Source organism: Tauraco erythrolophus, chromosome Z (genome assembly GCF_009769465.1).
Source record: "Tauraco erythrolophus isolate bTauEry1 chromosome Z, bTauEry1.pri, whole genome shotgun sequence".
NCBI classification, from domain to species: domain Eukaryota; kingdom Metazoa; phylum Chordata; class Aves; order Musophagiformes; family Musophagidae; genus Tauraco; species Tauraco erythrolophus.
The window spans coordinates 85,875,200-85,899,968 of NC_141496.1; the positions used below are offsets into that span (position 1 = coordinate 85,875,200).

At 44.1% G+C, this 24,769-nt stretch overlaps 1 protein-coding gene across 2 annotated transcripts; it reads right to left on the bottom strand.

Annotated features, from left to right (window-relative positions):
• Positions 1-4,029: 4,029 nt before the first annotated feature.
• ACER2 (alkaline ceramidase 2) lies at positions 4,030-24,124 on the bottom strand. Of its 2 annotated transcripts, XM_086629424.1 has the most exons (8): positions 24,007-24,124; positions 23,275-23,349; positions 19,227-19,234; positions 17,814-17,928; positions 16,084-16,225; positions 13,355-13,492; positions 5,239-5,376; positions 4,030-4,563 (listed from the first exon to the last, which is right to left on the bottom strand). In XM_086629424.1, exons 1-8 carry the CDS (start codon positions 24,122-24,124, stop codon positions 4,377-4,379), a joined length of 921 nt encoding a protein of 306 aa, XP_086485550.1. In that variant the 3' UTR covers positions 4,030-4,376. The 2 variants fall into 2 exon arrangements, with proteins under 2 accessions (XP_086485550.1, XP_086485551.1); XM_086629425.1 differs by lacking the exons at positions 19,227-19,234; positions 23,275-23,349 and having other exon boundaries at positions 24,017-24,124.
• Between the last annotated feature and the right edge of the window lie 645 nt (positions 24,125-24,769).

Below are 24,769 nucleotides of genomic sequence, written 5' to 3' on the forward strand. Positions count from 1 at the left end.
CTTACACAGCTTGTAAGAAATTACCTCTTAAGGCTCTTGCCTCTGTCAGATTTGTTCAAAATAAGCCAGGAGCTCTGAAGCTATCAGAGAAATGCAGTGGTATGACCATGTTCCCCTTGTTTCCATGGGAAACCATGCCAATAATTCCCAGATAGAGCAGGCTGGGTGACAGAACAATATATGAGCCAGTCCACCAGCTATTTTTGACATCTTGCCAGCTACAGATATTAACTCTTGAGTGAGGAACATGCCTGAATAACAGCTACAGTTTCACACAATGGTTATTTCAAGCCCAGTCACATCAGTTTACGGGGATCCACAAATATCTCAAAGAAGGTCTTTTACATGGAGTGAGAGGAACTGTGGTAAAAGGGAAGTAGGAGGGAAAGGGCAGGTGAGAGACTACTATACAGCCATTACCTCCCTTCCTAAGTCAAGACCACAGTCTTGGGTAATGAATACTGAAGATTCATACTTTGTTCTCACAGGTGTACTCACTCAGACTCAGTTTTCCATATTTGTGTAAATACGGGCCACTTGTTTTCAGCCATTTCTTGTTACTTGTCCCTGTTGATTCATGGGCTTGCAGTTTTTCAACTATTTGCTCTACTTGCAAAAAATCAGTTTGCTCAGCAAAGTAATCCCTATCTCATTAATTAATGGTCTTCTATCTAACACAGTCTTCCTCCTCCTCTAAGAGTCAGAACTGTTGTTACCTGTGTGAGGGAGAAGTAACCCTTACTATACCTTCAAGGCATTATACTGGCAGCTGCATTCTTATTCACAAACATGATATACGAAAGGGCAAACAATATTTATTCCAAATGCAATTTAATGTTGTGAAGTATTACATGCTTTACACAAACATTCAGTTACAGACTTCAACGGAGATGGTAAAAAAACCCCAACACCACTCCTTACATACTGAGGTTTTTAGTGGCTGTGAATTGGGCAAGTGTTTGCCATCACTGAGAGCTAAACACCCTTTCTTAAATAACCAGAAGTTTAACATTCAAGGAATGATGGATATCACACACACACACCAATACACAGAATCTACATTACGCCCAACAAACTATTGCATCCCACTAATTAAACTAAAATACTAATTGAACCTAAGGACTAGGAATCCACTCACTTCCTGCCCGCAAGGGAAGGAAGCATTCTGGGGTTTTAAAACCTGAGGGTGCATGTACATCACTTTATACTCCAACATAGTATAATGTATAATGTGCGCATCTCTATGCACCCGTACGATCAGGGCAGTGCACAAACCTCTCTGTATGCCAATCACATACTTCTTTGGGTACTAATGTTATCACAAACTGGAGCCTTAGTCCAAAGTGCAATCTGTAAAGCTGTGAATCCGGTAAAAAATGCAAGGTTATGAGTTTTTTAACTTTTTTTAAAATAAATGTGGCTTTTGTCAGAACGTGTAAGTTAGTATTAACTTAATGTAAAGTGCAGTAGCTACATCTAAAAGTGGTGGGTTGCTCTTATAGTGGAGTACTTCCGACCAGTTCTACATTGGAGCTTTGAATATCAGATAGTGATCTTTGTTCACAGAATATCCCAGGAAGAGTATGAAGGCTAGAAATTAGTTAATAAAAACAGACGATTCTTGGTCTGCGCCTGCATTTATTCATCTCTGCAATACCTGAATGCACTGCTGCATGTTGTTTAAATCATAAAATTACTTCTTTCTGAGCAGTCAGACTCTGCAGAGCAGAAGACAGCAGATGGTAGCAGGTTGATCGTAGCCCTTTGAGTCAAGAGAGGTTGCTTTCAAACAAAATATTAAGTAGGAAGGCTCGAGTCATTTCAAATAGTACATTACGTCTGCAGTTACTACTTTCCCAAGCAATACTGAAAATAAATTATTTACCATAACATAATAATTTAGGAAACAATATTGAAAAATCTTACTCAAAGCAGGGCCACGTCAGACATCAGCAACCTTAGCTGGGTTCCAGCCAGCAAGCTTACCTGTAGAAGGATCTAATCATACGACTTAATACCTGAGAAGTGTTTGAAACTGAGCATTTCATAATTAGGGAGAGAGGAAGGAAAAGGAAAAAGCAGCTGTTTTCAAAGAGTAACAAACATTATAGTATAAATTTTTACTAGCAAGTTTCATACAAAAACTGTATGACACAGTGTCCAAAACCCATATTTCTCTCAGACAACTCTACTAGCAAGTGGTATAGATCTTCATTGTTCCACTGGACTGGTTTTGCTGCTTTTATGATCTGCCAGTCAATCTGACAGTAGGCTATTTACCCGCTTTGAAGTTCTCAAGACGACAAGTCCTATGTCCCACTAACAACTTTGCTTTAAGTGTAACAGCAAAGTGTAACAGCTTTAAGTGTAACACCTTAGCTCTTGTTTTCTAAGCATAAATACAAAACTTATCTGAAAGGTTTTACAATGCTTGAAAGTTAATTCAGCCAAAGTCCTTGTTAAAAGCCACTTTCCTAAAGAAGATACTGCAGAGAGTACATTTTCATGTTGACAAAAAACAACAAGAGACTTGTTAAGAAAGCATAGAAAAAACGATATTTCCTGATATAGTATTAAAAAAGGAAATATTACTTATTAATAAAACTGTACATCCAAAGTCTTAACTCACAGTTCTGGTACTAAGTGAAATGTAAGTAGACCCTATTTTCTCCAAGACTGCAGCTATTAGCAGCCTCAATCGCTAATATTTGAAAAACATGCCTGCACTTTGCATCATTTTTTAAACAGACTTAGCATAAATTGCTCACAAGAACCATAGCCATTCCTGACCCTCAACCTCAAAGTACAACCTTAAAACCAACTGGATGTAGACATCCCTTGTCTTTACAAAACAGGCTGAAAACAAACAGAAAATTTGAATCTGCTATTCTTTTGTAAGAATGCAAGACTCCATGTCACAATTCATTGCTCACTAAGACATAAGTCTTCAGCTCAGTTTTTAAGCAGTTGTCTACTTTTTTCCTAAGTATAACTAGCAGAGCACTGGACTATTGTTCAGGTCACTTTGCAATACATTGGTGAGAAGTTAACTCTCAAATTAGACATACAACTAGGCACCTACGAGTTTTTATAGTTTAATCAAATCATCAATCCATGCTGACCTATGAAGACAGGCTGAGAGAGCTGGGGCTGTTCAGCCTGGAGAAGAGAAGGCTCCGGGGTGATCTTATAGCAGCCTTCCAGTACCTAAAGGGGGCCTACAGGAAAGCTGGAGAGCGACTTTTTCTAAGGGTGTGTAGTGATAGGACAAGGGGCAATGGCTTTAAACTGAAAGAGGGCAGATTCAGATTATATCTAAAGAAGAAATTCTTCACTCAGAGGGTGATGAGGCACTGGAACAGGTTGCCCAGAGAAGCTGTGGCTGCCCCATCCCTGGAAGTGTTCAAAGCCAGGTTGGATGAGGCTTTGAGCAACCTGGTGTAGTGGAGGGTGTCCCTGCCCATGGCAGGGGGGTTGGAACTAGATGATCTTTGAGGTCCCTTCCAACCCAAACCATTCTATGATTCTATGACCTGAGCTCTTACTGAAGTTAATGTTCACATTTCTGCATGAGCTTCAAGGCCAAATTCAAGACCAAACATGTCTGCAGAGGTAGAGAGGGATTTCTGTAACATTTCTGTAAGGGGGAAATATGCAGCATACAAATGTCCAGAGGTCAGTGGAAATACAGAAAAATTCAAAACCCTTTAACTCCCAACTAGTTTCAGGGACCGAATCTTCTGTCAGCTATTCCCGCATTTACACTGCCTAACCGCACTGATCCAGTTACTCAGTAACGAACGCTTCCCACCGGTCTCCTCCTGTACTGGGGGAAGCAACCACATAATCCGTGATCCAATGGGATGTACATCCGGACTCCCTGTGTGACACGCGAGGCTGGGAGGAGCACATGCTTCAAGCACACTCTTCTGGCCACGTGCAACCACATCAGAATCAGAGCTGAGAAGGACACAGGACGGCATGCAGGCATCTCGGATTGGCTTCTTTTGCAAAGAAGGCCTTGAGCCAGAAGTTACAAAATTGAATCAAGCACCAGAGGTGACATACTGCAGAAACATCATTCTCTGACTCTTATTTGGGAAGGGCTTTTACCAAGAGAAACGCTACACTGAAAACAGTGCAAAACAGAGACAACCACAGAAGCTAGTGGTTACTTTAGTGTTCAAGAGCCTCCACCTTCCTGCTTCTTCTCTCCAGAGAGAGGAAAGAACACACTTGCCTCCTCTTTCTATGACACATGAAGTGCTGTGTATTTTAGGAAGAAGATAAAATACAACCCTATTCATTTACCATTATTTAAATACTGTCTGTGCTGAAATGTAAGTTGAAACTCCATCCCCATTCCATGGCCAACTTCATGTGATCTTCACAGGTGATTTCTTGTGTGCGCAGAGGAGGGTGACGTAGGGAACCCCAATGAACGCCCATCTTTCACTGGGCCAGAACTTTATGACTGGGCCCTGCTCAGGGATCTCCGAGGCAGCATCGAAGTAAGCAAAGCAGACACAGCCCAGGTACGCTGCGAGGCAAATCAAAATGTGCCTGTGAATAGACACCCACCCCACCACCACAAAAAAAAAAAAAAAAAAAAAAGGAAAACATCAGTAACATGAATTCAGTAAAGCAATTAAATGTATCACCATGCTTTAAAATCAGTCTGTCCTTCACCTTCCTCCTCCAAGGCCCCCGTGGGGTTGCTGCCTGCCCTTTGCATGCAGGCAAAGAATACAGAGAATAAGGAAAAATACAAAACCATCAGCCAAAAGCAGCAGCTTTTTGGCCTCTCTGCACCTGACAGATTTGTGCAGAAACACTGAGATAGGGCACCTCGAGTAAGAGAGGACAATTTGGTTGGTGGTAAAAGAAAAAAGGCATCAAAGCCCTTCACTGTTCCCCCACTTCACCTTCAGTTGTTCACAGTGGAAGTTTCACCTTTCACAGTCACTGCTTCAGTTGAGCAGTGCTGTAGGATTTTTAGTAAGCAGTACGACAAGGAATTCAGATAAAATTAATGAATTTAGTGTCTGAAGAATCTCATCAGGCCAAACATTCTAAATCTGCCACCTTGGCTAGTGTGAGACTTGCTCTGGGCTATAATCTCACCAGTAATTCTATCTTGCACTAACCAGAAAGAGCCAACAGGCAGCACAGAAGGGTGATGTGGTGAAGGACGTATCACATTTGAATCAAACTGTGGGGTTTATACACAACACTTACCACACACAGTGCAAATAGGGGAAGTTAAATGAGGACCAGATCTCACAAAACGCTTTGTCACTGATCCAGCAGAAAAGTGCTAGCATCCACCAAAGACCTGAAAAGAGACCCAGTTTGTACACACGCAAGTTTTCACACCTGAGAAGAAAAACACAAAGGAGTTATTATAAAACAAAACAAAATTGGCTTTGTAATGGCAGCTTGGTGCTTTTTGGCTGTGTGTGTTTTAGGGTAGGATTCACAGTGTCAAGCAGACATCTTTAAAATGGCTCTACCACAAAAGTCTTTAACAGAGGAACTTTCTTACAGTAAATTAGGCTCCGATGCAAGGCAGTGGTGAGGTAACAAAACAAACCTTTCAATCAGTAGCTGTGATTTGGGTATTGTCTTAAATACCAACGTGCAAACAGTAGGCAAACATCAAAGCATTCCCATATCTACAGACGGGCATCTAGGACAACTAGTGATTAGTTACACACACTGTCTGGTAACAACTAGCCATCCAGCAAGTGCTCAGACTTGTTTGTATTTGTCACTATATGAAGACTGGTAAAAACCAGAACTGGATGAGGGTTTTTTTTTTTAAATGGTTAGTTCATTTTTTTCCCCCTACAAGTTAGTATTGTATGATGTAACAGTTCCAGAGAACTTCTAAGGTAGGAGCCTATAGCCAGAGGCCCCAAAGAAGCATGCTTTAGTAGATGGTGCAGGCATCCACATCTCAGACAGAATTCCTCATGTTGACTAAGCTGAACTTCTCTCCCTCCCTAAGGAACATGACTTGTTCATATGGAGGTAAGCCAGAGAGAAAGAGAGCACAAAACGTTTGCTGTGGTCACATGCAGTGTGGTCTGAAGTTGACCATCTCTGAAAACAACAGCAGATGCCAAGACACTTGCACAGCTTCACCTTTATTGCAGGTCTACTCAAAAGCTCACATTTCCTCACATGATGCCTTGTTCTTTTCCACATCTTGAAACTATCTTAACAACTGTGGAGCTTTCCTCAAAAGAGTAAAATTATGAAAAAGGAGGTGTGAATATAATCTTCAGGTCCCCAAATGCTATTAGAGTCAGTAATTTGCTGTCTTCCTACACTTGCTATTTTGAGGTTAGGCGTCCTGCTGCCAGTAGATGCAGCTCTGCTGTTACTGATACCTACAAAGCAAAGCTAGACCAGGACACGACCAGACCTATGTGGCCAGGGGCAGGCATGGTTCAGATCCATTTCCCAGGGATTCAAAAACTGTGCAGTGCTCTTGGACAATTATCGCTTCAATGAACTGCTCTTCTCAGGTCACTGATCCAACCTCCCAAAGCACTCCCAAACCTACTAATCAGATGATAGAAAAATTTGTTTAAAGTGACTTGTTTGAGCTACATCTCAAGAGTAAACCAATAAGCCAAATCTGTAGTCACTATAACAAGGAATACTCAGCCTTCATCAGGGTTACAAGTCCCTGTTTTTCCTTCTATATCCTAGAAGGAAAACAAGTTAATGTCAAGCACCCCACAGTCCCTTCCTCTGTCCCAAGGTCTTCAAGAGGGGCTCCTCCAAACCACACTCATCTTCTATGCCTTACACCTCTGCCAAAAAATTACTGGCAATGTCTCCATGCCTTTTCCTCTCCAGCAGATCACCAGCCAGCCTTTCTCTCTGCTCCAATCCAGTCACCCCAGTAGACTTGACACTGAATCACCAGTTTTCCACATAATTCCTGGGCTCATTCACTGCATCTGGGAGGTGAGCAATGCCTGGCAAACAGGTCCTTTAAGGGGATATTCACCCTGTGACACTCAAAAGCAATTAAAATCTGTATCCCTGGAGGAGGTAGCTAGAGTAAGCAAATAGGTCTTTACTGGGTGCACTGCAGTAGTATTTATGGTCCCTGATCTTCTTTATGCATGCCTGTCCTTGACAGCTGACTAACACGGTGTAGCACAGACCATAAAGCTCTTTGGTCCTACTGCCTTCCACACAAAACACCTGTCAGCCTGAAACGTTGTTCTCATTTGATACGTTTACAGAGTTCTAATTTGTCCAACATTTACTGCTAATTGTCTCTATGGCCACACACAACCTACAAGCCACAGGCTACCCTGCATTCAGTGTCAGGGAAGTAGTAATGCCAGCTCTGACCCCAAGCTAAAACTTGTCACTACACTCTCCTGCCATGTGAGATGCTCTACAACTATGCTGGAGGAGGAGAGGGACAGAGAGTGATTCCTGCCTCTGTGTGGTGGAAAAAGCAGAAATGCCACTGGTACTGGAGCTTCACAAAGGGAGCCTAACTAAGCAGTCAGCAAAATTAAAAACATACACAGAGAGCTCTGTCCAGGAACACTTTTCTGAATGTATTGCAGAAGCAGCAGTATACCTGACTCTGTTGTATTGCAAGCTAAAGAATTAGTACAGTTTTCCCAGTAGGATATTTTTTTCACTCTTGAAATGCTATTTCAGTTGACATTTTAACAGGCGTTTGGGATTAAGAAACTCCTAAGGCTGAGCAGAAGACATCTTTATAGCTACTGGATTAATGACAGAAAAGCTACCAACTGCATAATCCTGTTGACAGAGGATTTCCTCCAGTGTCCTTCGCACAGGTTGGTTTTAGGATATGGCATTTCTTTTGTAAGACATCTATAAACAGTGTTGCATTCAAAATCATCACACCTATATTATTCAAAAAAGTGCCTCAACTACCAGCTGAACTGGGATCTCCTCCACAAGAAAGGTATCATAGAATCATAGAATGGTTAGGGCTGGAAGGGACCTTCAAAGGTCATCTAGTCCAACCCCCCTGCAAGGAACAGGGATATTTCATAGAATCATAGAATCATAGAATGGTTAGGGCTGGAAGGGACCTTCAAAGGTCATCTAGTCCAACCCCCCTGCAAGGAACAGGGATATCTCCAACTAGATCAGGTTGCTCAGGGCCTTGTCCAACCTGGCCTTGAACGTCTCCAGGGATGGAGCATCCACCGCCTCTCTGGGCAACCTGTTCCAGTGTTCTACCACTCTCATAGTAAAAAATTTTTTCCTAATATCCAACCTGAATCTACCTCCCTCTATTTTAAAACCATTACCCCTTGTCCTATCACAACAGGCCCTCCTGAACAGCCTCTCCCCATCTTTCTTGTAGGCCCCCTTGAGGTACTGGAAGACCGCTATCAGGTCACCCCAGAGCCTCCTCTTCTCCAGGCTGAACAGTCCCAACTCTTTCAGCCTGTCCTCATAGGAAAGGTGCTCCAGCCCTCTTATCATCTTCGTGGCCCTCTTCTGGACCCTCTCCAACTGGTCCATGTCCTTCTTATGTTGGGGGCTCCAGAACTGGACGCAGTACTCCAGGTGAGGTCTCACGAGGGCAGAGTAGAGGGGGAGAATCACCTCCCTCGACCTGCTGGCCACGCTCCTCTTGATGCAGCCCAGGACGCGGTTGGCCTTCTGGGCCGCAAGAGCACATTGTCGGCTCATATTGAGCTTCTCGTCCACCAGTACTCCCAAGTCCTTCTCCTCAGGGTTGCTCTCAATCCATTCTCTGCCCAGTCTGTATTTGTGCCTGGGATTGCCACGACCCAGATGTAGGACCTTGCACTTGGCCTGGTTGAACTTCATGAGGTTGGCACGGGCCCACCTCTCCAGCCTGTCGAGGTCCCTCTGGATGGCATCCCTCCCTTCCAGCGTGTCGACGGCACCACACAGCTTGGTGTCATCGGCGAACTTGCTGAGGGTGCACTCCATGTTTTCATAACAGAAACTCCTACTTGATTACCACAAGAATTAATACTCCGCATAGCATACAAACCAAAATGGCTTTTTTTCCTTAGGCCTGAACCCTCCAATCCATCTGGCAAACCACCAAGACACAGTCAGAGGAGACAGGGCTTGCCCCAGATGGCTTCAAGATTGTCTGTGATGCATATTGTTAAAAAAGGCTTCTTTTTCTGAAAGCATCTTTACGTTTAAAAAGGCTACAAGGAGAACAAAAAAATGGAAGGGTAAGGACATTTTTGAGATGTCTACCAAACTTCAGAGCGCAGCTATACGAATGCTTCCTTACACACTTTTATGAGACACCCCAGTAAGAAACACATCCAAAATTTGGCACAGTTTTATCAGTAAAACTGTATTGGTAAATCCTCCTCATTTTGGAGGATTCATGCTTCTACCCGTCCTAGTTTCAAATGGGACAGAGTTAGTTCTTTTTAGCCGTGAGAAGAGCTCTCTCCCAGATTTTAGGCTGGGACTCCTTATGAGAAGAACGCTGACAGCGCACTGATGTTTATAGTTGGCACTGAGACCTCAGGGACCTTTCAGCTTCTCACTTTTTGCCAGCGTGCAGGAGCATGGCCGGCTGAGTGGGGTGCATGGCTGGGACAAAGGGTCCACAACTCCCCTTAGGATTTGAACGTAGACATAGGATTGAGGGCCAAACTGGCCAATGAAGTATTCCACATCATGCAGCGTCATGCCCAGTATAAAAATGAGGGTTGATCTGAAATAAAGGGCTTTTGCTCTTCCAAGGGCTCTCACTCTTGGAGTGCTCTCTCTCTCACACTCTCTTTTGGGCCTCTCACTGGTCCAGGATTGAGGTACTGAGACTTACCTGTTTGGGATTGTTAGTCCAGGACAGGATGGGCCTTGGTCAGTGGGTGGTGAGGAATTATATTGTGCATCGCTTATTTGCATATATTATTATCATTTTCATTATACATATATATATATCCACTGCTGTTTTAAGCACATTGGGCTTTATTCTCTTCCATTAATGCTAAGGCAGATTTAGTGTTCGATGAGACACATACCTGTTCGTAAGAGCAAGATGCTAAACCATGTACCTCAGTGGATACATGCATGGATCGATTTTGTACATTTGACAGACAAATCTAGACTGCTGTGATGGGTACTTGTGCATTCTGACAGAGAAAAGATAAATGGGGCATTTGCAGAGGTGTGGATTGGCTCAGCCCTGGTCTGAGGGAGACGGGGGTCCGACCTGGCCATAGAGCAGTCGGGCCACTTTTGGAGCCCAGGAAGTCACTAGGGCAGTAGCCCCCCCTCCTGCTACCAAACCCCCTTCACGTAAATTCAGCACATCAGTTTTACACAAACAGCAGTTTTTGAAATACCAGATGCTCTGCAAACACTGGTGTGCCCCAGTCACCCACCATCTGAGGGACTGGGCTGCCACACACGTCCAGCAGCTTTATCCTTCTATGTCACAGTACCCTAACAAAACACACCAGCTTTTCTTCAAACCAGTTAAAGTTGCTGGATGTTGATCAACTGCTAGCTGCACATGCCTGATGACAACTCACTAAATTACACTAATTTGATGACATTATAATCTCAATGGTTATTCGGCTTGGACCAGCAAACCAAAGGATCCACATCCACTTTCTCTCTGACACCATACCCCAGGAGAGCTGCTGGTTTTTGGTTTTTTTTTTTTTGAAATGAAACACATGAAGGGATTTGTCTAAACAGAAATGAGAGTAAAGTCTTACGATTTCTTTGTCTTTCAAGGACAAGTATGCACTTAACTACATTCTGCTCTTCTTATCATCTTGCACCCACAATACTTCCTAGCATACGTTCTACCCCACAAACTCCACACTTAAGAACATAATGCTCTTTTGGGACAATAATATCTCCTCATCAAGGACAAACGAGAGGCAGAAAATTCCTATTTGAAAGCACAGTGGTTCTGATTCACCAGAATTCTGTACAAGATTGACATCAGCCTACAATAGGAATAACAACAGGGAGTTGTGATCTAAGACATTGCAAACTTCAGCATGGAACAGAAGAAACTACTCTGGAGCCTCTTCTCCTTCCTTGCCCAAACACCTGTTTCACAGATAAATTTCCACTGCAGACTGCCAGGACTGGGATGTGTAGCCCCCTATTGACTGTGGTAGTAGAGAATGGGAGAATCGCAGGTATTTTAAATGATGCTTAGATTATTTTTCCTCCTGCGAAAAGGGATGAGATGAGTCGACTCCTGTCCTCTGGGTTTACAGGAATATATCTCATTTAAATCTCCTAGGGATCAGCATAGCTTAAAATAAACCTTTAAGTATTTCTCTTTTACACTTAGCAATTAATCAAAAATATCCTAGGTAGTACATTATCCCAATGCACAATTAAGAGGGCCATATGTCACTTTAGGTTCCTTTTTAATCACCAATTCAACAGAAGGTTTATCTGTGTCCTTAATTCTCTCTCAAAAAACAGAGAGAGAAACTCCACACATTTTAGTAAGATATGACCTTTCAGAAGGAGTTTTTAAAAGCAAGTATCTGTAGGCATACCAATGCCTAGTTTTGACGCAATAGTATTCACACTTATGAGACACCAACCATTCCTTCTTTTAAGTTTCTCAGGAGCTCATGGCTGGAAAACTGATATGTAGAGAGTTCATATAAATTATTCACTGCCATAACCAAGCCTCATTTGCCCTGTCAGTAGTTGCTTGGTGCTTTCATCAAAATGAGACACTTCCAGCAACATTCTTCAACTATTGCCCTTCTTGTCTACAACTAAGTGTGCGCTGTTTCCCAAGTTTTGTTGACCACAGAAATAGATGCTGCTCAGCAGGATGTCTAATGAGAAAAGACTCATGAACACTTTTACAAAACATTGTTAGCAGAGGCTTCCACTGTACGGAGAAGGAGCAACAGAATAGGGTAAGGCAGAAAACAGGAGAATCTCTGTTCTAACAGGACCAGTCAGAATGCAGACATTTGGTCCTATCTTGTTTCTTTTGATGGACATTTACATATGCAATACATAAGAACCAATGTAAAAAGTTGTAAAATCCTTCTCAGACACTGGAGAAGAGGGGGAAAGGACAATTTCATATGCTGATACTCATTCTGGTTCTTTTTGCAGTGGGTGAAAAGATGGGAGAAAAAAAAAAGGCTCTGGACAGCTGCTGGTATTACTATCATAGTATGACTCTTTAAAATGTCAAGATCAATCCAAGGTTCTTCTCTTTTTGCATTCTGGTTTTACAGTCTCTAAGGCCCTGACTGATAGCTATCCTCTACAACCTACTGATTAACTTTATCTTTGTCAGTTTGACTCCATCCTATTATCCATGTCAGAAGACAAAGTGGTGTAAGACACCAACTTTGAGAGCTGGAATATTTTCCACACGTTGCTTGGGCCTTGCTCTGCATTTCCTCTAGTACCCAGACTGTGATCACGCAATCACCTCACCCTTATGCAGACTGTACAGCAGAAATGCTGTCAGTAGTAATACCAAGGCCTTATCCATTTATGTGCTTCGCATGTTTGCTGTGTGTTTTAAGGACAAGTTTGATGTATTAAGTGCCTTCTTGCGAGAAGATACACAAACAGTAAAGATATTAGGCACCTGAGAATTCAGACAATTGAATATAGCAGCTACTTTGGAATGTTAACAAAGAGAATGTACCAGTTAAGATCGGTAGCTTCCCCAAGATCAGGTAAGCCACATATGGATAAACGATCTTGGTTAAAGACCAAAGGACACAGGGAAATTGGGTCGATGGTTGCAAAAGCATCCCCCCAACTCAATTAAGGAGACAGGGAGCATGTGTGAAAATATGTAAATAAGTTATAGGAAATACCTTAAGTATGTATACAAATTCCTGTAAATCTTATGAGCATGCACAGGTTATCACAAATAAAAGCTTTGTAATTTAAGCCTTAGACAGACACGTTTGGAGGAATTATCCCTCGTGTCTCCAGCGCTGCAATAAAGAGTGCTTACCTTCTAAAAAATCAAAACAATTCTTAGAGGGTTTTTCTCTGCCAACTTTTGCGGCCTCAGTAGAGTGAAACCCTTGCTCGGATTCCACAACAAACAATCTTGAGCTAGATCAGGTTGCAGCAAGAGATATATCGCAAGAAGACAAACATACCTGACCTAGTATAATAGCCTGGGGAAAACAAAAAGTCCTTGCCAAAGATATCTGAAGTGGCAGAGCAAGTTTATACCCGATCTGCGCTCACATGTGGGAGAAGCATTTCTGATCTGCTATCACAGGCACTGAAGCCAGGTCTAGCGTATTGTCACGCGGTGGGCTAAGGATCTCAGAAGCCAATGCTGCATTCAGAAGGTACTCACCTCTTCAGCTCAGCAATGAGCAAAGCTGTGCAGGGAACACCCAGAGTCATTAGCGAGATGTTATTGATGGCAGGCTTAATGAAGGCGAGGCAGGTAGTAACTCCAGACAGGACACCCACGGCGGCTTTAAATCGGCTCCTGAACAGGGTTTTTTGGGGAGAAAAACTGCTTTTAATTCAAAACTTTTAATTACTAAAACCAGAAATCTTAAAATTCTTTTAGCAAAGCAACAAAATTTAGGTTTCTCTAAGTGTATTCAGGACGTGCAATAACAAAGTGCATAAAACAGATGTGAATCTTGCACAGATCTGCGTCCGCGTGCAGAGTTAATCATACAGACAAACCTTTGCTGGACTGTGGTCTTCTGAAGCAGCCATTTGTGCACATACACACGCAGGCACACACACACACACACAAGTCACCGGTTTCAAAATCCTATGGCCATGCCCCGATCTTCCTCCTCCCACAGCAAGTCAGGAACAAGTCCGTCTCTGCACACAGCACTGTACTTCTTCAAAGCAGTGTTGTGTCATGACTCTCCATGATTTTAATGTGGATTTTTAGGATATTTTGTTACTGTTAATGCCCCAACTTCTAGTCGTGTTACGGTCTGTTTTATCTGCTTTTACCTCTTTTAAGCCTTAAAGATATTGAAAATGACAAGGTGAGTAAGGACGTTTCTTTTAACCAAATGCAACGGTAAGTGAGCGATTCCCACACGTTTTAGAGATTACAGTTTGGTATGTTCTTCGCATGAATTAAACCACAATCGCACCCTACATAGACAGCCTGACAACTTTTAAATTAAATGCACGTCAACCGTTCGTCCTGCTTTCGGCTGGGACAGAGGGACTTTTCAGTAGCCATAACAGCGCTGCGGTTTGGATCGAGTACTGGATTCGATACGCGCCACCTGGCAGACAGCGTCACCCAGACCAAAACCCTGGCCTCATCCGGCAGCTTTGGTGACTCTTCCCGGGAATGGGGGAAGAGAATCAAGGGGAAAATGGAGGAGGACCCATGGGCGGAGGTGAACGCAGGCACCCCAATGGGAAGGGGCACCCCCGTTGCCTGCTCTGCCCATTGGCCGGGTGCCACGGAACGGAACTGTGCCCTCAGCACCTCACCACCTCTGCAGCTGCTCAGGAGGAAGCGTTCTGAGAAATTTAGGAGAGGGGACAACCTTCGCCTCATCTCAGTTGTGATTATCAGTATCAGTTATAACCTGGGAGATTGTGATTTATAGTTTTGACACCAAGTTCAACAGAAACAGGACTTTGCCCCAAAAGTGTTAGTATTCCCTTCAGAAAGGAGACAGTTTAACCTCTTGACCCACACTATGAACCCACCTAGCACACTATCAGAAGACAGGGATAGATTATGGAATCATAGAATGGTTAGGGTTGGAAGGGACCTCAAAGATCATCTAGTTCCAACCCCCCTGCCATGGGCAGGGACACCCTCTGCTAGATTACGTTGCTCAAAGCCTCATCCAACCTGGCCTTGAGCACTTCCAGGGATGGGGCAGCCACAACTTCTCTGAGAAACCTGTTCCAGCGCCTCACCAGCCTTCAGAGAGAAGAATTTCTTCCTAATACATAGGTGACATATAGCAATCCCCTTAGGCTTCTGAGAAACAATCTATGTGCAGTCACAGAAATTCTTCAAAAGTTTGAACTCTTCTTTCCTAAACTAAATATCTAGAAGTCATGCCATCGACCAAAACACCTCAGTAAAACCTGACTGCTTGTTAAGTTGATGGTGTCCTGTAATAGACTGTGTTGCAATATGCAGCAGTACTAAATTCACACCAGCATAGCAAAGCCATCAGACTGTGTAGACTGTACACAGTTAATTCAAGATAAACTTTTCTCAGTGCAAGCTATTTTGAAGAATGATCAATCTAGGCACCAATCTTCTCTCTCCTTCCCCCCACAGCAACTTCTCATCAGGCACATGTCAAGGAAAAAAAATACAAAAAAAAACCCAACAGATAATAACAGTACAAGAAGGCAAGAGACAGGAGGAGCCTTAGCAATTTTCAGAGAGAAGACATGTGGTGCTGCAATTCAAACCTCTCCATTACCTCAACTTCTTTACTGCATAAAAGAGTGATATATATAAAGACAACAGCACAATTTTTTTTAAGGAGGACAAATCACAACCAGGTTATTTAAACTGGCTACAACTGCTTTTTTTCAGTCCTGCAAGAAAAAGAAAAAAAAAAAAATCCTTTTACAAAGACGATAAGCTTCTAAACAAACACTCAGTCTTTGAATACTTAAACACTATCCTTAACCACTGCCTTAACTATTCAGAAGAAAATTTAGCTGCCTTCCATAAGTCCACTTACACATATGCTTTAGGATATACAAAAGGAAGAGGGAAAGAGAGTATCTTTTACTTTACTTTAGCCACGACTTTTATAAAACTACTCCTGTAAAGGTCTCCCTAGAATCAACAAGAACAGGCACTTCCAGAGGCAAGTCACCTCATTCCAAGATCTGAAGTTACAGGGCATAAACCCCATCTCATCAGCAACTGCAGACTCAGTATTCTGAACATAAATGGGCTGAGATACAAGCAACAGGAAGAGAATGGAGTGAGAAAAGATAGCGGTGGCAATGGTACAGTTGGATAACAACTCAGTGCCTTTACTGGCTGCTTTAGGTGTTAGCATAAGAAGTTTCTCGAAACATGAATGTGTACATGTGTGATTGTATGATTACCTGTCATTCCGAAAAACTCTGGGCAGGTATCTCCTAGGGAACCACATGGCAAGAGCACACATCAGGACCCAGAGAATAGCCAGCTCATCCAGCATCTGGCCCAGGAAACTGAGGGTGGCGTGAAAGTAAACTGACCCGATTCCTGGAAGAATCAATCAAAAGGCAATATGAATACTTGCAGTACTGTATAGACTGAAACACACTGCTCATGCTCAGAACTTCATAGCAAATGGGTGTCCTGGTTTCAGCTGGGACAGAGTTAGTTCTTCTTTTTAGCAGCCAGAAGAGCTCTGTGTTTTGGTTTTAGTCTGGGACTAGCTATTAGAAGAATGCTGACAGTGCACTGATGTTTATAGTTGGCACTGAGACCTCAAGGACTTTTCAGCTTCTCATGTTTGGCCAGAGTGCAGGTGCACAGTCGGCTGAGGGGGAAGCATGGCCAGGACAAAGGGTCCACAACTGCCCTTTGATTTGAACTTAGATTTAGGTTTGAGGGCCAAACTGGCCAATGAAGCATTCCATATCATGCAGTGTCATGCCCAGTATAAAAATGAGGGTTGACCAGAAAGAAGGGCTTTGCTTTTCTAGGGGCTCTCATTCTCAGATGCTCAGAGTACTATCTCTCTCTTGCTCTCTCTTCAGGCCTCTTACTCATCCAGGATTATGGTGTTGGGATTTATTTGTTTGGGGATTGTTAGCCTGGGATGGGCCTTGGTCACTAGGTGGTGAGTAATTACACTGTGCGTCACTTGTTTGTACATATTATCTATCTATCTATCTACCTATGCATATATATTTATAGTCAGTATTAAATTGTTCTTATCTCAACCCACGGGTCTCTTTCTCTCTTCCCCATTCCCTGGGAGTGGGAGTGGGTGAGCAAGCGGCTGCGTGGCATTTAGTTGCTGGCTGGCCTAAACTAGAACAGGTGGATACTATTTGATAAAGAACAGGTTAAAAAAAAAAAAAAAAGAAAACCAGAAAATAAACGTCATCTTTCCTAAAAAGGCAATCCAAATCATCGGCACCTCATTAATTACAAAGCAAACACATTACAAAAGCAGCAGCTAAAGATGCCAGCTCCTACTGGAAAAGCAGATGTATATGAAAAAACATCAGATCATAAATTTAAATGCAAAAACAATTAAGAAATAAAAGCCAATGCTGTTTCTGAATTTTTTCCATAGCACAAGAATGGGTAAAACAAAGATGAAAAGCAGCATCTGCTGATTACTCCATGATACAGGTTTACAGATGGAAAGTGTCACACCGCTGCTCAGGGCAGTTCCCAGTACCTCCAGGAATGAGAACGCTGGAGAATCTCACATTTACAAAACAGCTCAGCCTTTGGGCCTTCTCACTACAGTGCAAAACCTCTTATCCTCTTTGGTTGTGCTGGGCACTTTCAACTCTCATTGAAGCAACAACAGAGGAAGGAGGGTCAGCACAGCTGTAGAGTAAGCCCAAACATGAACAAAAGAAGTTCCGTGAAGGAGGGTTAGGAAGGGAACAGAACTAAAGCCAAAGTTCCCACCGACCTCAAATTGCAAAAGGGGTTTTCTTTTCAGAAACTACAGCTGCTTCAGTTTCAAGCAAGTACAAGCAAACTTCTCTGTAGTCACAGACCTCCAGATTCCTTTGTTTTACAAAACAATCAAGCACAAGCAAGAAAAACTGATTTCCTCTCTCAGTTCATGCAAGAGCAGGCAAACAGAGACTAACCAACTTACCAACCACAACGAGCAGAGTCCATATTAAATAGATTCCACTGTTGAAGCATGTTGCATATTGACGGAACAAGCACATACATATGGGTGGTAAAACAAAAAACAAGAAGTTGCTTATCTAGGGGAAAAAAAAAAACACAACAGTATCACGAGGACAGAAAATAAACACACCTTAAATATTCATAGGCTGCCTAAGACATCTGTAAAAACATTGTGTCACCCAGTAAAGCCCCAGCTCAACAAATCACAGCCCTCAGTTTCTGCCAAAGCTGAGCTGTTTTCGCAAAGCATCAACTTGTTTTGTTTAACATGATGAAACTAATGACAGCATAAATACTTTCAAGCAACGTAAAATGTGGCTAGTCACATTTTAAAATTACCTTTCAAGTCTATTCCCAGAAGAATTTTATTGAGAGTCTACAAATACTCCAGACTTGCAATGCCGGAAGCCTACAAGAGCAAGCAGCTGAGGAACAGGACGTCCTGGGAAGTGACCTGTCCTCTCAATGGCTGTCAAGCCCAGCACGGAAAAAGCACAAGAACTATTGGGACTAGACAGGGCTAGTCAAGCTTTGTGGAAGTCAAGTCACTGAGCAATAGCTATTACCTGGAAAGTCTGAAATACAAAGTTAAGATAAAACAGTTAGAACCCTTTTTCAGCAGAGTAAACAGAGCCTGAAGCTGTAAAGCCTTTTACTTTTTTTTTTTTCTCTTGGTTCTCCATTACAGAAACAACTGAATATGATTGGAAAGTAGTTATAGGAAGGTGAAATGGCTGATAATTCAGATCACTGCTAGCTTTTTTTAACTTAAACTTCAATGGGAGTTGAACAAAGATGTATTTCCTCTTGCTTACCTACAATCCAAAGCATGATTCTCTGTTAAAGGCTGAAAACACTTTACCGGCAATTAGCAGCAGCTGTCACTATAGCCATCACTTGGGTCTCCCTGGAAGAAGCTGCCAGTGCCGAGGGCCAGCCCTGGCACTGTAACTGAGCAGTTCCAGAAAAAACTCTACTGCTGCTTCACAACGGGACAGGATGAGTTCCCCAGCCTCAGTTTCCTCATGCTTCCCTGCCTAGCCCAAGCACAAGAGAAAACCATCCCCAGCAACATTTCCCTGAAGCAGACACAGAACACAGCTCTGGGACAAGAGTGCTCCTTAGGGAGAGCTCCCCTCTTCGCAAAGACTTACAAGCTTGTCCTGACATTAATGAAAATCTAGTGGAGAAGAGATTCAAGAACGATACACAAAGGCAGATTTGTTCTTTCAGCTGCTACCACACAGCACAGTCTGAGAACAGAGCTTACAATGACGGAAACGGACACATCTCATTTAATATTTGCAAGGCTCATCAGAACATGCTCCTAGGCTAGCATTCTAAACGACAATAATTACAGAAGTAGTTTCTCAGCACCATCTACTTCAGGCCTGACACCTTCTTTCATGCTAAAGGTAAATCCTCACAGACAAGCTGCCTTTCCTTCCAAAGTCCTGGGTTTTCGATGTCATTAAAATACTTAGAAAGAGCCATCATCCACGAGGCTTACAGCCGCAAATACTATGCAAATCTTTGCCAACGGCACACAGCCCAAGCAAAGACTTGCTAAAGCAGAGGGCTCCTTGCAGTCAGGCCACAATGCCCACCAGTCACACCAGGGCAAGGCGCCAGAGCCACCATCTGCAGGGTTGCCCTTTCGGAGCCAATGCAAGGGTTAAATCCTTTTGCCAATTACCAGCTCCTACAGTGTGTTTTGCCACATAGAAAGCCAGGCTGATAAACCAGATGTTTAACACCTGTGGGGGCACCGACTGATGAACAGGGCCATACACCAAGCACCTCTTCAGTAGGAATAAAAGAACTCTTCTTATGGAAATCCTTCACCCTAAGTATCCTCACTCGAGCATCCTCCATTCATAAAAAAAACACCAGCTTTGCCCAGCAGAGACCATCAGCACCAGCGGGAATACAGCCACAGACCAGGATCCCAGTGCACAACACGCTGATACAAGCACAGGGCAGGAGGCCTCCCCTCGCCCCAAAACAGGTAGGAAGCATACACAGTGACTGGTAGCAAGAATGATGGAATATGAACAAGACCTCTGGAGACCTCAAAGAGCTCTACAGGTTTTAGGCTTTTAGCCACAGTTAGGCCAAAGAGAGGTGCCAAGGGGAGAAAACACACAGTTATAAACAAAGCAGTGTGGGAGAAAACCCTTCCATCTCTACAACTAGATCTGACCAACAAAGAAAACCAGACCAGGCAATCGCAGACTATAAAAACTTGGCTAGAAAGTCCTTATTCTGTCTAAGAACAAGGTGACAAAGGCAACACACCGATTTACCATACCTGTAGCAATGAAGGTTTATCCTAATGATTAGACAAGAAGGGAGTGGTGGTCTTCTGGCACTGAACTCCCTCTGATGCCATGGTCCTGTCTGCAAATGCCAAGAAAACCCTTGCAACCTGGAGCTTGGCCATGACTTGTACTCTTTACAACGGCCACCAGGGGGATTTCTTAACACCGTAAAAGTTGAAATAATTTCGAGTCTGCAATTCTTTTCTATTAAGTTTACAAAAAATGTGATAACAAAAAAAAATGCGATAAGCATCTACCTCCTTCATGCAATAGCTTAGTTCTGTTTCCCACATTCCACAAACAATATTTTCCACAAGTTATACTCAAATCAGAACTCTGGAACCTTTTCTGAAACGCATTGCTTAAGATCACTTAGTTTCAAGTTCAGGGTCTGCAAGATCAACACTAGAACTGACCCACTGGTTTTCACTCTCTGATACCAGCCTGGCTCCCCACAAGGACCGCCCTTAGATATATCGCAACCATTAACACCACCCTCTCCAAGGAAGTAAGGCACCTATCCATTTGGCTCCGCTTTCAGAAAGTACGTTGCATGTGCAGTTTTTTACACAATGCACAATCGTCCTGCATGATTTGATACTGTAAAATTCAAATGCTGATACAGTTAAGATTAGTGCAAAAATTAGCAACAGGAATATAGAGAATTTCCACTGGGATCTGCAAAAGGCAACAATTGAAAGCAACAGTTAGGGGAAAAAAAAAAAGTAAGGAGCCCATCAGTAACAGCCTATCTTCTGGCTTCACACAATTCTGGACATTCAGTTTCAATTTCCAACTACTTAATTGTATGAAAGGAATATGGGACATAGGCCACAGAGGGAAAGTGGCCAGAGGCTTGCTCATATCATGACCACAGAACTTGATCACAGTCTTGACACAGGATGTTTCCTGCAGTCCTACCAAAGCTCAAACACTTTTTACTATCTGGTATGCCTCCCAGACAGCAGCTGTAGCACTCAGCTACCACGGCAACACTTCCTGCACTACCTCTTTGCGAGGAGAAAGCAAAAATGGACCAAGTAGCTCTCCGTGAGTTCAGAAGGTTTCTATCTTCTGTATCCTGACCCATGACCATGCCACTCACTACACCAGAAGACTTTTGTAGTAAAAAAAAGATAACACGGAGCGAGTATCAGCATTCTCTCACATTTTTAAGACTATTTGATAGTTTTCAAAAACTTTTTATCTCCATGTCATTAGGGAACAAAAGAAGAGGAATAAAAACACCGGTAATCCCTCTTCAAATGCAAATTTGACAAGAAATATGTATTACCTGCACAACTGAATGCAACATAATGAACTGCAAAGTACTGACTTCAGGTCAGTAAATTACTGTTTTCAGGTGTTTAAAACAAAAACAACAGCTTTTATGGAAATATCTCTGCAAAGGGTAAATTCTTTTGATTATGTGGAGGCATTTGTTTATGTTCTCGAGCAGGGCTACACTGCATCAGGACACATTATTCATTTCAGGGGGGGGAAAAAAAAAAACACACACACACAAAAAAAAAAAAAAAAACAAAAAAAAAAAAAAAGAAAAAGCTACGTTTTTTAGAACTATTCTGTCAATTTGGGTTACAAAGTGTTTCTGGCCTCTTCACTGAAAGAGTGTAAGACCTGAACACAAAATCACATCATTCTAGCTCATGTATGTTTTAAAAAATTAGTCTGATCAATTTGTATGAAACCTCTGAACAGATTCTTTCCTACTGAATTAATTCTGTTGAGTACTTTGGTTTTCTTTTTAACTTAATCAAGTTAAATTTATGCATAACAGACAAAGATTGAGTCCCACCAGCATAAGTGATTTTTTAAAAATACGTTTCAGATAAGCTGATCCAGTTTTTTGCTTAAATCAATATTGCGTGAGACCTCAACTACAAGTCTGACCTCAGCTGTGACAGCTTAAAATGCGGATTAGTACGGTTTTAATCTACAGCTTAAAGACCCAGATGCCAGATTCAGGTCTGCTGAAGAGTCGGTACTGAAACTTCAAGAGGGTTTGAGTCAGTTAGAACTAAACCATCTTAGACGGAATAAAATTTAGGCTTCACTTAAGATGCCTGTTAGAGTAGGGCAAAGAATTCTCAACTGTCCTGTGATCACCTGGCTCTTCGGGGACACACAACCCTATCAATCCACTGCGAGTCACTGTTTTAATTTTTGGAAGCTGCTAACACAGAATTCAAACCCTTACAAAGACTGTTTACTACCGACGAGAGACTAAACACGACTAACCCTCAACACGGCCTTGTTTTTCCTCCCCTTTTGCTGTACAGCTCGCTGATTTGTACGCAGCTGCTGCAACAGAGCGGGCTTCAGGGCAAACAGTGTCTCTGTTAACCTGTCCAGAACCTCAGTTACTCATCCGGACATAACTGCAGCTTCTAGCATTTTGCAAGCTTCTATACCACTGCTAATCAGCTCAGAAGGATACCATCCCCCCGCACAGTGGCTCCAAAACACACTTGCTGTCTTCAAGAAATGTGTTTATCCCGACCTTTTCCTCCCTTTGTTTTTGATTCTTGCACAGTGACATCAGGCATAAAGAAAGCGGACAGTTTCCCACACACACCCTCAAAGTCCTCCACTGGCACAGACCAGCCACCACCCACATGACTTTGGCAGCTAACTATAAGATAAAACAACAGGTTAGCAAGGTACACCGTGTGCCACGGAATTACTTGCTCTGTAGGTGCAGCATCCTCCATGATACACACTCCAATGAGTGAAGCCAAACACCTACTTCTTTCTTCCACTGAGTGTTAGCAGTCAAAGAAACACAGCTTGAAAGGGAAAGACAGCTCACACAAGGATGGAACTCGGGAGAAAAAAAACCTTAAAGTCCATTTCAAAGTACAAAAGAAGCAAAGAAGTCCCAGCTCTTCATATGGGCACACACCACCCGCTACAGAACAGAAAATAGGGCATTTTCATGGTTCACTCCTGGACACGTGTTTTTTATGGTCCAAACTACCAGAAAGCCTCGCTACAATTCTTTACAACAACAGGATAAAAGGAGCATTGCTCCCCATCCAGGATGCATGGTACAGGGTAGTCTGGCTCTGTTGCTGGGGCTACGTTTTCTTAAGTTCTCTCCAGCAGCTGAGAGGTACTGGGATGGTGCGAGAGAACTCAGGGGTGAACCACAGCTTACTGGAAGGAAGCAATAACTACATTAGTCCTCTTGCCTCTCCTTCCTTTCTTCAGCTGCTTTCCTAAACGGACATCTTTTCTCCCAAAAGCACATTACTGACTTCATCATGCAATCTTAAGGCAAATGGCTATAGAACCCTTTGCTCGGCGCAAACCCAGTTTTGCCTCCAAACACTACGGTGTGTTTTTTTTCCTGATCCCTCGCCGCCTTGCACGCTGACAGGTGGCTGACAGGTGGCTGACACCTGTGCAAACGGGCACCGGTGGCAGGCAATCCAGCATCGAAAGTTCTGCACCGGCCGCCACCAGGCTCGACGCGGAGCGGGCCTGCTGCACGCTATTTACCGAACCGACTTCGCACCAAACCGCCCATTTTTCTTTCATTTTAGGCGCACCAGAGACTAGAGAAGGAAGACGTGGGCAGCGACAAAAGGGCCTTCTACAATCCCATGAAAACCCTGCACGAGACGGAGCCGGCAGGCAGCAGGAGCCCCCAGGGCTGCAGCGGGACCACTCGCCCGCCGGCCCGCCTCCACACGCTCGCCCACCCGCCGTTCCGCAGCCGCCGGTGCCCCCCGCACGGAGAGCGCCCTGCCGGGCCGCCCCGCCGCCGAGCCCGCTCCTCTTCTCCGGCCCCTGCCGCCGGGCAGCCGCCGCCGCCACGCACCGTGTTGTAGAACTCGGCGATGGCGGGCACGATGGTGTAGTTGTCTTCGCACCAGTCCACCTCCGAGCTGCCGGCCCGCAGCTGGTCCCACCACAGCAGCGCGCCCATGGCACCCGCTCGCCCGCTCAGCGCTCCGGCTCAGCCGCGCTGCCGGGCAACCACACATCTCCTACCTTCTTCCCCCTCCTCCCCGTCTCTCCGCCCTCCCCTCTCCTCCCCCATTCCCTCTCTGCCCCTCCCTCCTCTCCGCCCCACTCCTGTTCTCCCTCCCTCCCTCCTCCCCTCCTCCCCCTCCTTCTCTTCCCTCCTCCCCCTCCTCCTCCTTCTCTTCCCCCCTCCCCTCCCTCCTCCCCTCCTCCTCCTTCTCTTCCCCCCTCCCCTCCCTCCTCCCCCTCTTCCCTCCTCCTCCTCCTCCTCCTCCCCCTCTTCCTCTTCCCCCTCCCCCTCCTCTTCCCTCCCCTCTTCCCTCCTCTTTCCTCTTCCCTCGTTCTCCTCCTCCTCCCTCTTCCCTCCTCCCCTCTCCCCCTTACCTTCCCTAACCCGGCTCCCTCCTCCGCCCACTCCTTCCTCTCTGCCCTTCCCTCCTCTCCGCCCCCTCTCATCTCCCCCCGTCCCCCTCCCCTCCTCCCACGCCTTCCCTTCTTTCTTCCTCCCCTCCTCCCCCCCCGTCTTATCCCTCTTCCCCGCCTCCCCCCCCTCCTCCTCCTTCCCCCTCCTCCTCCTCCTTTCCCCCCCCTTTCCCCCCCCCCCCCC